This window comes from Calonectris borealis, chromosome 7, assembly GCF_964195595.1.
Source record: "Calonectris borealis chromosome 7, bCalBor7.hap1.2, whole genome shotgun sequence".
In the NCBI taxonomy this organism is placed as follows: Eukaryota; Metazoa; Chordata; class Aves; order Procellariiformes; family Procellariidae; genus Calonectris; species Calonectris borealis.
In genome coordinates, this window is record NC_134318.1 from 28,547,607 (window position 1) to 28,563,306 (window position 15,700).

General features: G+C 67.2%; 1 protein-coding gene across 3 annotated transcripts; it reads right to left on the reverse strand.

The window, feature by feature from the left end:
* Positions 1 to 620: 620 nt before the first annotated feature.
* Positions 621 to 14,774, reverse strand: PPRC1 (PPARG related coactivator 1). 3 transcript variants are annotated; one of them, XM_075154855.1, is made up of 14 exons: positions 14,634 to 14,774; positions 10,591 to 10,734; positions 10,294 to 10,449; positions 9,729 to 9,845; positions 6,591 to 9,339; positions 6,124 to 6,177; positions 5,650 to 5,710; positions 5,212 to 5,279; positions 4,259 to 5,060; positions 2,687 to 2,866; positions 2,451 to 2,514; positions 2,081 to 2,202; positions 1,786 to 1,937; positions 626 to 1,463 (listed from the first exon to the last, which is right to left on the reverse strand). In XM_075154855.1, exons 1-14 carry the CDS (start codon positions 14,772 to 14,774, stop codon positions 1,360 to 1,362), a joined length of 4,914 nt encoding a protein of 1,637 aa, XP_075010956.1. In that variant the 3' UTR covers positions 626 to 1,359. The 3 variants fall into 3 exon arrangements, with proteins under 3 accessions (XP_075010955.1, XP_075010956.1, XP_075010954.1); XM_075154854.1 differs by lacking the exon at positions 14,634 to 14,774 and having other exon boundaries at positions 621 to 1,463; positions 10,294 to 10,446; positions 10,591 to 11,942; XM_075154853.1 differs by lacking the exon at positions 14,634 to 14,774 and having other exon boundaries at positions 10,591 to 11,941.
* Positions 14,775 to 15,700: the final 926 nt, after the last annotated feature.

A 15,700-nucleotide genomic window follows, 5' to 3' on the forward strand; every position in this document is an offset into this window, starting at 1 on the left:
CACCCCAGGCACTGTGAGGAGTCCTGGAGGGGTCCATCCCCTGCCCGTCCCTTCCCTCCACGCTCCCCCAGCTCTGCAGAGCCCAGCCAGATGGCTGCGGGGTCCCCCACCCCAGGGTGTGCTGAGAGGGGGGCCCAACTGGGCACCACTGCACCTTGCCCGAGCCTGTCCCAGTCTTGAAGCCAGGGTGCTCGATGCCATCTTGGATTTCCCAGCCAGCACTGCCAGCTCAGCCCCACTCCAGTGCTGGGGATCCCTGGGCTTGTCCCAGCCCAGGAGCAGCCTGCAGCAGGGGATTTCTTTGGCTGCCAGCACAAGAACAAGGTGCAGGGCCCCGGCACTGCTGGCTGAGGGAGAGCTGCAGGCAGCAGGACCAAGCACGCTCCCTTGGGCGCTGCCTGGGATCGCCCTTCTCCTCCACGAGCCGCAGTGCATGGGAGGGCCTGGACAGGGATCCTGCATCCCCTCCCCGTCACTGTCCGTCCTTCCTCTGCCAAGCACCATCCCGCTGCGGATGCCTGGAAACTCTCTGCAGTCACACCGACCCCTCTCCCTCGGGGGACGCCCAGAGATGAGATGTCCGAGACCCCTCTCTTTCTGGCGAGCTGGAGCCAAACCAGCCGGCACGCTAAAAGGGGACGGGCAGACACTGTGGTTGCGCACGCTGCCCTCGGAGCAGGCAGCCCCCTGCCCGTGCTCCTGCCAGGGGCTAAAGCCCCCTGCGCTCCAGCCCGCAGCGGGGAGCAGCAGTGGAGGAGGATCTTGCGCTGCCCCCCCGTGGCCACCACGGGAGGTGCAGGTGGCCCCAAAACGCAGCCGGGTGCCTCGGGTCTGGGGTGCTGGGTCCTCGCTCCAGCAGAGCCCGAGAAACGGTCAGAGGGGTCTGCGCTGCCGAGGCGTTCACCCCGTGCCAGGCCATTTGGGGGCTGCCACAGACCCCTCAGAGCGGCTCGGTGACCCCAGTCCTGCCCCACTTTCCCCAGACACCCCATTCCTGCACCCAGCCCCTGATCTGTGCTACCTCTCATGGGGCCAGACCCGAGCACAGAGCCCCCAGGGTCCTGAGTGGGCACAGCCCGAGCCCACACCCGGGAATGGCCCACGCGAAGGAGGAGACGAGGCAGCGCTGCTGTTTGGGCATCCACATTTATTACACGGCTGGGGCAAGCCTGGGGCTGCCACTCGCCTGAGCCCCTCCGGTCGAAGGCAAATGACCCGTCCTCCTTAAATATTGGTTATAAAACAAATTTCTTTTTTTCCTTTTTCTTTTTCTTAAAAACCCCATCTCTCTCTCCGTACTTTTTTTGTCTTTTGTATTTGAGTATAAAAGTGGGGGCGGGCGCTCCGCCTTGCCTGCCGCTACCTCCGCAGGCTGCGCTGTGCCTGCCGCAGCAGCGTGTCGAAGTCCAGGGAGTCGAACTTGCTCTTGACAGGGGCTGGGTCGAAATCCTCCCGGTTTGAGTCTGGAAGACACAGGGAGAGGCTGCCTTGAGCCATGGGGACACTGGCGCAGTTCCGGCCATCCCCACAGCAACTCCTTCCCACCTCGCTTCACGTGCCGACCTCTAGACCCAGAGCTGGGCTGATGGAGGACCGGACCTGGCCTCCATCACAGCTCTGGAGGCACAGGGAGCCCCCGTCCAGCCTCCCCTCGGGGCAGGACTATCCCTGGACGTGGCCCTGCCCAGCCAAGCCTGACTGACCCCGAGGATGGGGACTCCCACACCTCTGGGAAGGAGAGAGGACCCAGGGTGCCACCCCCAACTTGGGGGCTGCACGACTCACCCAAGTCAGCATAGTTCCTCCTGCAGAACTGCCGGCGGCCGCCGAAGCACAGGTCGAAGGGCTGCTCGTCCGGGCGCCGCAGCTTGTGCCCGCTCTCGATGGCAGCGAAGGCTTCCTCGGCATAGCGGTAGGTGACAAAGCCATAGTTGTCCCTGGAGCCAGAGAAGGAAGGAGATCAGCAGCCATGCAGTATGTTTGTCCCCCCTTGGTCTGCACCGTCCCCTTGAGGAATGGGAAAAGGGCCAAGAGGAACCATCCCTGGGAAGGGGCTGCCCCATGTCCCCACAGCTCTTACCCCTCGGAGCGGAAGTGCAGGGTGCACTCCTCGATGTCCCCAAACACAGAGAAGCGGTGCCGCAGCTCTGACCGCGTCATCCTGCTGGGGATCTTGCCAATAAACACAACTCGCCGCTCCTCCTGCGGGCAGGGATGCAGCGTCCCGTGAGATGGGGACGGGGGGACTCGGCATCTCCAAGCCCTCCCCGGTGAGCAGGGCCTCTCGCACAGAGCAGCCTCCCTGCACCGCCACCCATCACACCGTGCCCCGGCCAGAGCTTCCCAGCAATGCTGCCTGCCAGGCTGCGACCCCATGGCTTTCTGAAGTGACAGAAGGGCTGGGGACCCCCAAATCTCCAGCCCCAGCTTCCCAGCCCTCCAGCACTCACTATTGCACGTTCCTTCTGGAGGATCCTCTGCCTTTGGTAGTGGTCCTGTGCGTCGTAACTGTATCTGGCAGGGCAGAAACCGGACACATGAGCTACAGGGTCATGGGGGTGCCAGAAGGGAGGGATCCCAGACACAAGGGAGATACTGAAGGAGTGGGTCCACCCATCCCTGGGACACAGGAGGCCGGGAGATGGGTCGGGGGGAGCTCACACCCCTGCAGGGTGGCCACGCTCACCTTCTCCGCCTGTTACTCCTCCTGCGGGGCGAGGGGGAGCGGGAGCGGGACTGGCTGCGGGATGTGGACCTGGATGAGTAGGAGGACGTTGATGATGAGGATGAGGACCTGTCCCGGGACCTGCCACATGACCCACAGCTAGAGCGGGAGGAGGAGCTGTGGGAACATCTTGAGCGGTACCTGGGGGAAGGAGAGACACTGCTCAGTGCCGAGCCCTCACCACGCCCAGCACCACGAGGCTTCAGAGAAGAAAAAGACTTCCATCCTCCCCAGGGTACCCAGCACCCCACTCGGACAGGACCCACCCCCAGAGTGAGCTGGGAAACCTCTGCTCAAATTTGCCGGGGCAGTAACGACACTACAGAGATGTTGCTCCACTTGGCTGCAAACACCGCAGCAAAAAAGGACCAGGCTCACAGGCAGAGCCTCTGAAGAGCAAGAAATAGTCACGGGGGAACCGTGCAGCACATGGCTGCGACTGGGCAAGGGCCCAGGAGGGGCCGGGGCTGCTGCGCTGAGCCCCACACGGTGCACAAGATGACACTGGAGCCATCACATCAGCGCTGCACCCAACAGCCGTGCGATGGAGACCACGCGTACCTCCCACCACACCGAGGGCCGTGGCATGCCCTGGGACAGGGCTGGGCTTCTGTGCCCACAGCCTCCTGCCTACAAGAGCTTCTCTGGCAGGGCCAGGCAAAGCCTAAGGGCAGCAGGACTGAAACCCCTCGGGGATCAAGCTGTGCTGCCTCCAGCCAGCCACAGGGTCCCTCTCTAATCATGCTGCCTACGGGTGGTCCCTGCCATAGGCAAACCCAGGCCCCGAGCAGGGTGTGCTGCCTGGTACTGCCACATATTCTCCTGGAGGACAGCAGGTCAAGATGGCACAGTCCATGGGGACATTTCCCAGCACAGGGCCAGCTGCATTTGCTGGAAAGCCAAGCCAGACAGGGCAAGTCCCTGAGCTGCACATCCCTGGGACATGGCACTATATACATGCCCTTTCCAGCTCCAGCCTCCACAGCTATGGGCCACCGATGGAGGGGCCTTGGTTGGACAAGCCCTTCATGCCCAGTGACCCAGGATGTCTCCAAAACTGGCTGAATGCCCAGGGAAGGGCAGATGAGGAATCCTTTGCCAGCTCCAGTGCCTCCCACCCCAGCTAGGACAGGCTGTGCATCACTCAGATGCACAAGGACTCCAAAAGAAATGCTTCCCACAGAGACCAAGCCGCCCCACTTTTCTACGCAGCCACCTCCACAAGGAGCATGGGGAACCCCTGAGGCAGCCAAGCCAGACGGGTTTTTCTCTGCTCGCCTCCAGCAGGTCCCTGCTGCCATTGTGGCTCCTCTCATTTCTACACCTACGGCCGTACCAGCCCCACAGCACAAACACCAACGCCTCCATTAATATCGCAACGAATACATCCAAAAGCCAAGGTGCAGCCAAGGACTCGTACCATGGTGCTCCAGGAGGGGTAAGGAAGCCCAGCTCAGAGGTGGCTTTGCAGGAACACCTGCCTAGACGTGGTAGTTGCCCGAAGAGCAAGCAGACAGACGCTCCACAGCTTACCTTCGCCACCGCTTGGGTGGTGGGGAGAATGACCGTGACCGGGATCGGGAGGACGAGGATGAAGACGAAGATGAGGACTCACTAGCTCCATCTGAACTGGAGCTGAAGGAGCGGCTGGCACGGCTCCTGCCAGCCCTCCAGCTGCTGGCAGAGGGGCTGGGCGAGTCCCGGGGTCTCCGGTAGCAGCGCAGGGACCTCTTGGCAGCAGCATGGCTGGGCTGGGCACTGGGAGTCCGCATCTCCTGGTCCCGGCATGGGGATGCGGCTGGAGACAGGAGCACTGAGGTGGGGGGGCTGCTGCACCCGGCGGTGGCCTTGTTGGGGACGCTAGTCCGATAATCCAGGGGGGCTAGGCAGGCCGTCCCCAGGGGCTCCTGGCTGGGCCCCGTGGGGGTGGTGGTGGGGTCTGGCGGGGTGGGCTTGGGCTGGTCCAGCGTCCGTTTGGTTAAGGAGGAGATGGGTTTGATAGTGATGTCCCGGTGGTGTTTGACGTTCCAGCGGGAGCCGCCCTCGGTGGGGGGCTGCGTGCTGGGGCTGCCGTTGCTCTCCGGCCGCACCACACCCGGGATGCAGTAGTCGTGGTCTCCTGAGCAGACATGGCTGGGGGCTGAGCCGGCAGGGGCCAGCGCCGGGCTCTTCCCCTGGAGCTTGCTCTGGGGCAGCAGCTTGGCTTTCGTCAGCTTGGCTGTCTTCTGGGGCCCTTCCTGGGGCACGGACCCAGGCGACTTGGCCTTGGCCAGCAGCGAGACAGCGGGCAATGGCTTCCAGAGCTGGTGGGGGGGCGTTGCTGGGGGGGTCAGGCCTGCGAGAGCACGGAAGGGCTTTCAAGAGCAGCCCCTCGCTGCGACCTGCCCAGCTGGGGCTCCATCCCGGCCCACCGCCACTCAAGCCCTGGGGTCTCCCCCAGCCCCAGGACAGCCCATGAGGCTCCCTCGCCTCACCCCGGGCATTACCTGCCACGTTGGCCAGCTCAGAGGCCTGCAGGCCGTCTGGGGGCTTCCTGTCCTGCTGGGTCTCCAGCCTGAGAAGGGGAAAGGAGCTTTGTCAAACACAGTGGCCAAAGCCCAGCTCCAGTCCTGGGGCACCTGCCCGAGCTGCCCCTCTGCCCAGACAGGGGGAACAGAGGATCTGAGAGAGCTGCAAGGATGGAGCTTGCACAGCCCGGTCATGCCCATCGCTGCTTTCCCCAATTTTTCGCCCTCGTTGCCAGCTCTGGCCCCCAGCCCAGCGAGGAGCTCAGCTCCTCCTGGGACGGCGGATGAAGCCCCCGGCAGTTTGGACCCTGCCAGAACCGAGAGCTGCCCCATGCCCATGTCCCTGCTGAAGGCAGAGCTCAGCCCTCTGCCGGGCTCCGCGCTGGGGCAGCTGGCTGCGGAGGTCTCGGTACTCACCCGGAGCTCCCCGCCGGCCGCCTGTCCTTGGGGGGGTGCACGGGAGCCATCTCCTTCTTGGCTGAAAAGAGAGCGGCTGCGTGAGGGTGGCCAGAGGTTGGGCCGGAGGGCAGGGGATGAACCCTGTATACGGGGGGACACACAGAGCACCCCGGGCACAGCCAGGGAGAGGTTTCACAGTGCCCCAACCCAGCTTCTTGCAGAGAGTTGCTGCAAGTCCCCTTTCCTTCCCAGGCTCTTCACCACCCCCTTGTCCGCCCCAGGAACTCCTGGCTGCTTTGACAGGCCAGGAAAGAGATGGGGGCAGAGACACCCCCAGGACAAGGCACCCAGGCAGGGTAACACCAGCCCGCAGGCAGCCGTGTCCCGGCCTCCCCACTCCCACCCCGCCGCAGGGAGCACGGGCAGCCCGGGGAGGCCGGCGTGGCACGGAGGGAGCCCCGCGGGGGACGGCACAGCACGCCGCAACCGCACCTTCAGACTTCTCGAACTGCTCCAGCAGGCTGGACAGGTCGGTGGCTTCGATCCCTGGGCCAGGGAGAGAGCACGGCAAGTCAGGTCAGCCAAAACCCTCCCTGCACCTCGGGGATGCACCCCGGCCCCATCCTCCCCCTGCATCAGCCTCCCCAGGTGACAGGGTGAGCGCTGGGGAGGAGAAGCAGCAGCAGAGCCCGCAGCAGCTCTGCGTCTCCCACAGCGGCAACAGGAGCACCCGGCTCTGCAGCCCCAGGAGGGACCAGTTTGGGCACAGAAAGCCCAGACCATGCACTGGAGGCAATGTCCTGGCAGGGTGCTGGGAAGAGACTGCAAGACCGCAGGCGCAGCTTTGCCACCCTTGCCCCCAGAAGTGCCAGGAACCGGTCCCGCTACCCGGGCTGCCGGCAGCACCGCAGCCTCGCCGGCTGGCAACGCTCAGCCCAGCGCCCTGCAGCCCCGCTCACCGATCTCGCTGATGAAGGCTTGCACGATGTCCTTGCTGCTGTCGCTGGGCTGTGCTGGGTTGAGGAGCGGCTGGTGCCTCCATGGCCGTGCGGCGGGCGCCTTGGTGGGCAGGCTGCTCTCTCGACCCACTTTCGGTGGTGGTGCCGCAGCCTGGGAGGTGGCTTTGTGGTCGGGTGGCTCCTGCCCGGCAGCTGCCCTGGGCTCTGGCAGGGCTTTCTCCACTGCCCCTTTGCCTGGCCCTGCAGCCTCCTCCACAGAGTGGGTGCCAGGGCACTCCCCAACAGGGCCAGTGCCAGGGGACACCTCCGCAGGGCAATGGATGGCAGCCGGGGGGGCCTTGGGGAGCTGGGTGGGGGTTGCAGCCTGGGGCTCCTCCAGAAGCTGGGTGGGGGCAGCCTGGGGGGCCGCCGTGTGCTGGGCTGGAGCTGCAGGAGGGACCCTGCTGGGCTGGGCAGCGGCAGCCGATGGGGCAGGGGCTGGGGCCGGAGGGGCCTTGGGGAGAGAGCTCTCCCCCGCCAGCCGTGCCTGCCTCCTGGGGTCCGACACCCTGCCGGTAGCCGGCCTGGCTGGGCCACCTGCAGCCCCCGTGTCGCTGGCCGGGGTGGCAGGCGGCTGGGCAGGGAAGGCTGGCGGCTCCGGGCAGCTGAGTGCCGGGGCAGTGCGAGGCTGCCCATGCAGGAGGGCCACACTGGGGTGGCCACTAGCCGGGAAGGTGGCAGTGCCCTGCAGCGCCGCTCCAGGGTCCCCGTATGCCAGGGGAGGCACTGGAGGCGGCATGGGCATTCCTGGCCAGTAGGATGGCGGTGCCCACCCTACCGGGGCATAGGGGCCGCCGGGGCCAAAGGGAGGTGGGGGCGGCACGGTCGGCGGGGGCCAGGCCATGGCCGGAGGCGAGAGGCCAGGCACCATGTGAAAAGTACCGGGGGAGCCGGCGCTGGGCGGCGGGGGCAAACCATGGCAGCCTACGGGCTGCGGGCCGAAGCAGGGCCAGGAAGGCACTGGTGGGTAAAGGGCATAAGCACCGGCAGAGGCTGATGGCATCCCGGCGGGGGCCGCCCCAGCGGCTGGGGGCACATTTGGCGTGACAAAAGGCATTGGTGTTGATGGGGGTGGTGGAGCCGTGGCGGGTGCTGGAGCTGAAGCTGGAGTGGCAGGAGCTTTGCCACCAGGAGAAGGGACAGCGGTGGGGCTGGCGGGTTTCTCTGGGCTCTTCTGAGCGCCAGCCGCCTCGGTGGTGGGGCGCACGGGCGACACCAGGCAGGGGATCTCCGCCAGCTCGGTCGGAGGCTCGGGGACGCTGGGCCACTTGCTGGCCGCTTGCTTCTCTCCGTCCTTCCTGCTGCCCGGGCTGGGCTGGCGGTGCAGCATGCGGATGCGGTATTCCCGCAGGCTCAGGGCCTTGGGCTTGGCTTCTTTGGGCAGGCCCTCGCTCAGCTCCACTGCCGGCAGGCTCTGGGGGGGCTCCAGCCTCACACCTCGCTCTGAGAGAGGACAGGCAGCCTCCGAGACCCCGCTGCCCTGTCCGGCAGCCGGCTGCGCATCCCCCTCGCCCTCAGCCGGGTCCACGGGGCCAGGATGTGCCACTGCTGGCAACTCCTCCGCATTTGGTGCAGTCTTCTCCGGAGGCACCACGCTCTCAGCCTTCTCTGGGGCTACGCTCACCGCTTCTGGCGCTGGCTCCTTCTGCAGCTCCCGCTGCGCTTTCTCAGGCAGGGAGGCCCCTGCCGCGCTCCGGGGCCTGCCCCGGGGCCGTGGTGGCCACTCGGCACGCAGCTCCATCTGCCCCTCCTTCTGAGCTCGCTCCAGCTGCTGTGCCAGGAAGTCCGAGACCTGGACGGAGGGACGCGCTGCCCGCCGCCGGCTGGTGGGCGGCTGGCCAGGGGGCTGCCCGGAGCCGGCTGAGCGGAGCCGGTGGGCCATGCAGTCCCTGCCTGGCCTGGCCTGCTCGCTTTGGTCCTCCTCTGCTTTCTTTTTCCGACTCTTCCTTGCTCTCTCGCGGCCGCGTCCCTTCTCGGTGCCCTCGCGTTTGCTGCCTGCCGGTGCCTCTGTGCTGCGCCGGGAGCTGCTGTCAGGGCTCCAGGCTCTGGGTGCTGCTGTCTCTGGTGGGGACGTGCTCTCCGGGGTAGTGCAGGAGGGCTCCTTCCCAGGCGGTTTCTCCTCCTTCTCCTCCTCCATCCCATTTTCCTGGGCTGGAGCTCCTGGCAGCTCCTCTCGATCCTCTGGGATTGACTCTCCAGTACCCTCCTCTGCTCCCGGGACCTGGGGCTCCTGGTTGGGGAAGCTGGGGGCCAGCGGCTGCAGCACCACGGGGATCTCCACGCTCTCCCCCTCACCAGGCACAATTTCCAGCAAGACGGGACCGCTCAGGAGTTCCTTGGCCACGGGCTCGGTCTCAGGGTCCAGGCACACAGTGAAAGTGGGCAGGCAGTAGGGGTGCATGGACTTTACCAGCTCGCTCAGGGACACGTCACCCGTGTTGATGATGCAGGGGTCTTCACGCTCCTCCAGCGCCGCCCCAGCCCCACTCACACAAAACTCTGCAGCCTCCATGCTGCTGTCCAGCTCTGGGCTCAGGGCAGCCTCCTCCTCCTCTTCCTCCCCGTCACTGCGCTGTGGCAGGGGCTGCTCTCGGGCCCGGTGCCAGCCCAGCTTCCTCTCCATCCTCGGGGTGCTGCAGACTTGCTTCTTCGGCAGCACTGGGTCCTCGAGGCCGTGAGTGGCATGGTCCCAAGCCAGGTCTGTGTCGGTCTGGGAAGGGGAATCAGAGCGAACGTCAGCTCCTGGGCTTTCACCTGAGCCCCCCCCAGGCACAGCCAACTGTGGCTCTGCTGCAACTCTGCAGCAAAGCCCCTGGGCAGATGAAAAGCTGGAACATATCTGACCCCCCTAGTAAGACACAACAGAGCTGGAAACCCGCCATCCGTGTGGGGGCATCCACAGCATCCCTGTCCCACAGCACCCACCAGCCAGGGCAGCCCCTGCTCCCACTGCCACCAAGGCTCCGCAAAGGCATCGCTTCTGGGAGAGGATGCCTGGGCTGGGCGGGCAGGCAGGGGCCGGGGGGCAGCAGCAGGGACACAGTTACCCCAGCACCACCCCGACACCACTCCTTCAGCTTCCCCTGCTCAGCTGCTCACCTTCCCGATCACAGGGACGCTGCTGCTGCTGCTCACAGGCCTGAGAGCCTTGGGCTGCTCCAGGGCAGGGCTCTCGCACTCCAGTGACGGCCGGGATAAGCTGAGAAACTTCTGAAACTGGAAAGAAGGCAGACAGAGCATGAGGCAGCAGCAGTTTTCTGCTGCTGGAGGGGACAGGCCACCCCTGGCCCTGCAGCAGCCACGCATGTGCCCCCTGAGCAAGCTCAGCCCTGTTCCACCCACAGCGCACGCAGCCCCGGTTGGTTGTGCACAGGGAGATATGCCGCTTCCCGGAGCCTCCGGCACATCTCTGGCTCTACGCCAAGACCCAAAGTGAAGGCATGGCCCCTCGAGCCCGCACAGGAGCCCCAGGGATGTCCAGGGGTGGCTCAGCCCTTCTCTCATGTTGCTGGTCACAGGGATTGTCCCAGGGCGCTGGGGACCAGGGTCCCACCGCCTCAGGGCACCCCCATGCCAGGACCTGCCAGGAAGGGGCTTGGCAGAGCCCGGCCTAAGCATCTTCCCACCCGTTTTGGGGTCAGGCTGGCTCTGCCCCACAACTCACTGAGGGATTCTCCCGCTCCCGAGGTGAAGTCAGCAGCTCCGCGTCCATGATGGTGTCGAAGGGGGACAGGGTCTCGTCGTCCGTGCTGTCCAGGATCTCGGTGATGGCAGTCAGCAGGGACAGCTCGTTCTGCGCATCCAGGCAGGCCTTGCTCTGCTGCAAGGGCAGGGGTGGCCTCAGGGGGCAGCGGGGCACAGCCACGGGACCTGGCCACAGGGGACACTGCCGCCACCCCCACCGTGCCACAGCCGGAGCCAGCCCGGCCGCTGCTTCCCGCACCCATGCGTGGGCTCCCACCTCGCTCAGAGAGAGGTCCTCGATGATGGAGATCACAGAGGAGTCAAGATAGTTCTGCATCGTCCCCAGGATCTCTTCGGCCTCCAGGATGGTTTCTGCATCCAGCGACGTTAAGTTCAGGTCGTCCTCCTCGAGGGAAAAGCACTGCCGAGGAGCACGGGGAGCCAGGTAAACACTTTGCAAAGCACCGCTACCAGCGCTGATCTCCTCTGCAGCGCACGTGGGCTCCCGACAGCCTGCGCCGCAAACAGCGGCTAAGCTCACTGCCGCACCCCCAGCACCCCCAAACATGCAGTGGGGGCAGGCAGGACACGGCCGCACTGCAGGTCAGAAGATGGCACAGGGGACCTTCCTGCCTTGCTTTTCAGGTTCTGGCCGGTCCACCCCACTGCACAAAGCCCCGTGCCGCTTTCAGCCCGAGACCCTTTCGATGCCTCCACTCCAAAAACTCCCGCCCGATTTGCTCCACAGTTACAGGATTGGGAAAGACGAATCGATAAACCCCCAGCAATTCCCTGGCTCTGCCCAACACCACGCATTGCTCGTGCTGACGGGGAGGGGAGAGGCAGGCTGCCCCCTCCACGGGCCGTCACGCGCTCCTCCAACTCCGGCTGTCGGCGCTTCAGATAAGCCCAAAAACATTACGAAATTCATAACAAAAGCGCAGGAGTCAGCAACAGGGATGCAGCTGGCTGCCACCGCCAGGGCCCTACCCCGACACCTCTGCTGCAAGGGGACGCGGGCTGTGCTGGCGATCCAGGACCAAACTGGCTTTGTTGCTGTACTTCTTTCAAATTCCCAGCCCCACATCCTTTCCAGACCCCGAAGCAAGCTCCAGGGATGTTCGGGTAACGCCGGATAACTTTGGAAAGGTCTCTGCACCGCGCTCCGCAGTGCCACGCAGCCCAGCGCTGCAGGGTGGTCAGGAAAAGCCAGGAAAAGCAAGATGCCGGGCGAGGGCAGGGGCTGCAGCCCCCGGCCAAGCAGAGCTGCCGGACACGCAGCCTCTGCCAGGAGCGGAGCGGCAGCACAGGCGTGTCACCGGCACGAGACAGGACGCGAATTCCTGTTTGCAGATGGGCTTAGGCAGAGATAACGCAGGCAGGGAAGATAAGGGCACCAAGGACGGAGCCCTGGGAGAGCACACCTCCCTCCCAAAGCTGGCAGGGAGCAGGCAGCGAGCTGCCCTCCCTCCGCAATAGCATGGGGAGAATTTGGCCGAACCCTGGGGGATGCAGCTCACCTGCATTTCTCGCAGGTACTGCAGCTTGCACAAGCCTGAGCCCATGCAGGACAAAATGCCCCCTGTCCCTGTACAAGACCTCCCTGTCCTGCCTCTTCTGGCACGAGGGAACCTGCACCGGAGGGAGAGCAGGCATTTCACTAAATAGGTGTTTCCTAAAATATGGCAGCACCAAAGCCATGTGCCCAAACCCCCGGTCCCTGGGGCTCTTCAGAGGCTTGCCCCCGTCAGACAGAGCAGGCACCTCTGGCCGTGGCACAGCAACCCCGGAGCACAAGCATCCCAGGACCAGGCTGGGAATCAAAGCCAGGACCCCCACAGCAATGCCCCGCATCCACCCACCCCAAATCCCCCCGGGCTGTTACAGCGCGCCGACATGGCAGCCCCGAAGAGCAGGAGCCTGCAGTGGTTTGGGGCTCGGCGGGCGGCTCAGCAGCCCGGGCATGCTCTCCCAGGGCTCTCCGCCTGGAAGTGGAGCCCACTGGTGACACCGGGGCACCGCTCCACCCCGCCGTGCAGATCAGGCTATGGAGCAGTTTTACCGCTCAGCACCTCCAGTCCCTTCCCTCGGCCAGCGCTGGCTGCCGGTCAGAGCCCGGCACAGAGCCCCGCTGGCAGCCGTCTACGGCGCAGCCTGGCTGCGATTCCCGGCCAATCCTCCTGGAGATACTGGGAGGAGCGGGGAAGCACACCCAGGCTCACACACCCAGCACTGCCAAGCGCCGGCGTGCAGCCCTGAGTCAGCGGTGACCGGCAGGCAGAGGCACCCGGGCCGCCGGAGGAGCCAGCGGGAGGGATCTCACCGAGCATCAGCAGCCGAGGAACGCAGGGGCCGGCTCACCCCTGCCTGCTGACGGCACGGGGGGTCCGGGGGACGCCCCCGGGGTTGCGTGGCCCTGCCCATCTTGCCACAGGGCTGGCTCTCCCCAAAGGCAGCGTCTAATAAGAGGTTTCCAGCCGTGACCAGCGCAGGACGTTTGGAGGGAGGGAAGGAAAATCCTTTCACTGAAACGGCCTCTTCCCGCGGCTCCTGCCCGCAGCCCAGGAGGGAGGGAGGGCAGGCGATCTCCCAAGCCCTCCCCGACTCCTTTGACTCAGCGCCTCGCAACGAGGAGTCCCACAGCCATGAGTCACCGGCAAACGAGGCTGCGTTCCCCCGGGACTCCCTTTGATCCACCTGGGGCCGGGCACCTCCTTCAGCCCTCGCCACTTGTGCGTCAGGGCGGGGGTACGAACCAGCCCAGCCTGCTCCCGCGTCCCTGCCCGCTCTCCTCTCTGCCAGAGACCCCTGTCCCCCCTAGCTCAGGGGGACACCCTCCGCGCCCTCCCAGCTCCCTGTGTTTGCTTTACACTCAGCAGCACAGCGGGAAAGAGGCCGCGGGTCACGGGGACATTCAAGGACAGGCTTGGGCTCAGGCTACGCCGTGCCCAAGCAGCCAGCGCTGCCAGGGAGAAGGGAGGACGCCCACAGCCCCGGAGCGAGCTTTGGGCACACAGGGAGCCGGGGTTTGAGCCAACAGCTTGAGACGGAGATGGCCTGGGCATGGCCACCAGCTCCTGCGCCACCCAACCGGAGCAGGGGACGCTGCGCTCGCTGCTGTGGTACCCAGGAGGCACAACCGAGGCCTCCGCGAGCAGCTGCCCGTCCAAGCCACACTACGACACGTGTGCCCAGCGTGCCGTGCTGGGGCTACGCCCCAAGCAGAGGGCGGCCATCCTCCTCGCGCTGGCCACGGGCAGGCTGCCAAGGCAGCTCTCACCCGGCCAGAGCTGCCAGCAAAGGCGCGGGGAGGCCGCCCACCGGGGTGCGGGGCGAGCCCGGGAAGTCGGGGGGCTCCAGCCAGCCGGTGTGGCACCAGCAGAGGATGCTCCACAGATTCCTCAGCTGCTTTTGGGAAGCGTCAGGCTGGAACACCCCTCTCTTCCCCAAAATGCAGACCGCTCCCTCTGCGTCAGGGAGAGGCGAGATGGGCTCGGCGTCCCACTGCCCGGGGGACCCCCTGGCAGCCCCCCGGCCGGGCAGGAACACCCTGGAAGGGGCAGAAGCATGGGGCTCCCCGAAATCCCAACCAATGCACAGAGCAGGTGCCCCCAGATCCCGTCCAGGGGTGCTGCACCCCCGCGCTCCCCGTCCAGACAGCAGCGCACCCACACCCAGCGCCCCAGCCCAGCACCGGCAGGGTCCCACCGGGGCCGGTGACACCGGCGGGGCAGGGATGCTGCGCACGGGCGGCAGCACCGCGCCCCAGACCTGCCCCGGAGCGGGAGACGCTTCCCCCAGGATAAGCCCCCGCTTCCCCCGGGATAAGCCCCCGGTGCAGCTCGGGGAAGCTCCCCCGTCCCGGAGCGGGCCGGAGCACCCCGCGTCCTCCACCGGGAGCTCCTGCCACCGAAACCGGCGGGTGTCGGTGTCCCAAACCGCCCCTCACCCCCAGCCGCAGGTGGCGGAGGGCGGCGCCGGGATGGAGGGACCGCGGGGAGGGACCCGGCCGGCGCCCCCCCGGCACCCACTCCCCCGGGGGGCACCGAGACCCCCGCCCGGCGGGTCCCGGGGCCGTGCCGCGGCCCCCCCGCCCTGGGGGACTCCCCGCGCCGGTGCCGCCACCACCACCCCACCCCGGCGGGAGAGCACCGGGCGCCCCGCTCAGCCTGCGAGAGGGGCGTCCCCAGCCCACGCAGGGCCCCCCGCCCGCCGCCGGCGCGGCAGGCCCGCTCCCGGCACACGTGGTGCCGCCGCCGCGGGAGCCGCCCCGGCCTCCACGTGTCACGGCGCGGCCCGCCGCGCCCCGCCGCCGCCTACCTGCAGGGGGCTGCCGGCGCGGAGGGGCGGCTCGCGCGGGGCTCCGCCGCCCGCCAGCCCTCGCGGAGCGGCCCCGGCCGCGGCGCCGCCGACCCCGGCCCCGGCCGCGGCGGGCACCGCTCCGCCCCGCAGCGCCGCCATCTTGGCGCCTCCGCTCCCAGCGCGGCCACTGCCGGGCGCGGCACGTGACCGCCGCCCGCCCCGCACTACAGCTCCCGGCGGCCACCGCGCCGCCCCGCCCCGCCCCGCGCGGGGCAGGCCGGGAGCGCACCATTTCGCCGCCGCCGGCGCGCCAAGCGGCGGACGCCGGCCTGTGGGGGCGCCCGGCCGCGGGGGACGGGCGGCCATCTTGAGGACGGGCAGGCCCTCGCGCTTCGCCGCCATCTTTGCGGCGGGCGAGGGCGAGGAGGGTCGGCCCCGCCCTGCGGCGCGCGGTGGGCGGGGTGGAGCGGGCGTCACTGGCGGGAAGCGCCCAATCGGGGCGGGGCAGCCGCGCGTTTTCCCGCGGCGCCGGCGGGGCCCGCCCCGCTGCCGGCTCTGCCGCACACGTGGGCGCGGCGGCCTCCGGCCTCCCGGGGGGCTGGTGGGGGCTCCGCTCATCCCCTGGGCTCCCGGGAAGTGGGGACAGAGCTGCTGCGGGAGCAGCGCCCGGCCGGAGCTCGCTGTCCCCGCGCTGTGAGCCTGCCCTGCGCCGGGGAGGTGCCTTTGCGGCAACGCGAGTGGTGCTTTATGGAGCCAAACCTCGCGTGGGGCTGGTGGGGGTGACACGCAGGTGTGGCGGGCAAGGGGGAATGAAAAAAACTATCGGGGATGAAAGGCAGGATGGGCACCGTGAGCTCCCCTGCGGCCACTGGGCATGGCCGCGGGGCAGGACCGGGTGCCAAGAAACAGCCTGTGTTTGGGTTGTGCAGCTCTCCGGAGCTGGCGTGCAGGACCGCCCGGAGGGTGCAAGGGATGGGAGGAAACCGAACTGGGCTCATCTGACACAGCTGCGGTCCAGCCCAGCTCCCCGGGAAGGGGCAGGGGATGCTGGTGTGCACGGCTCTTGGTGTGGCTCTGTTCTGGTA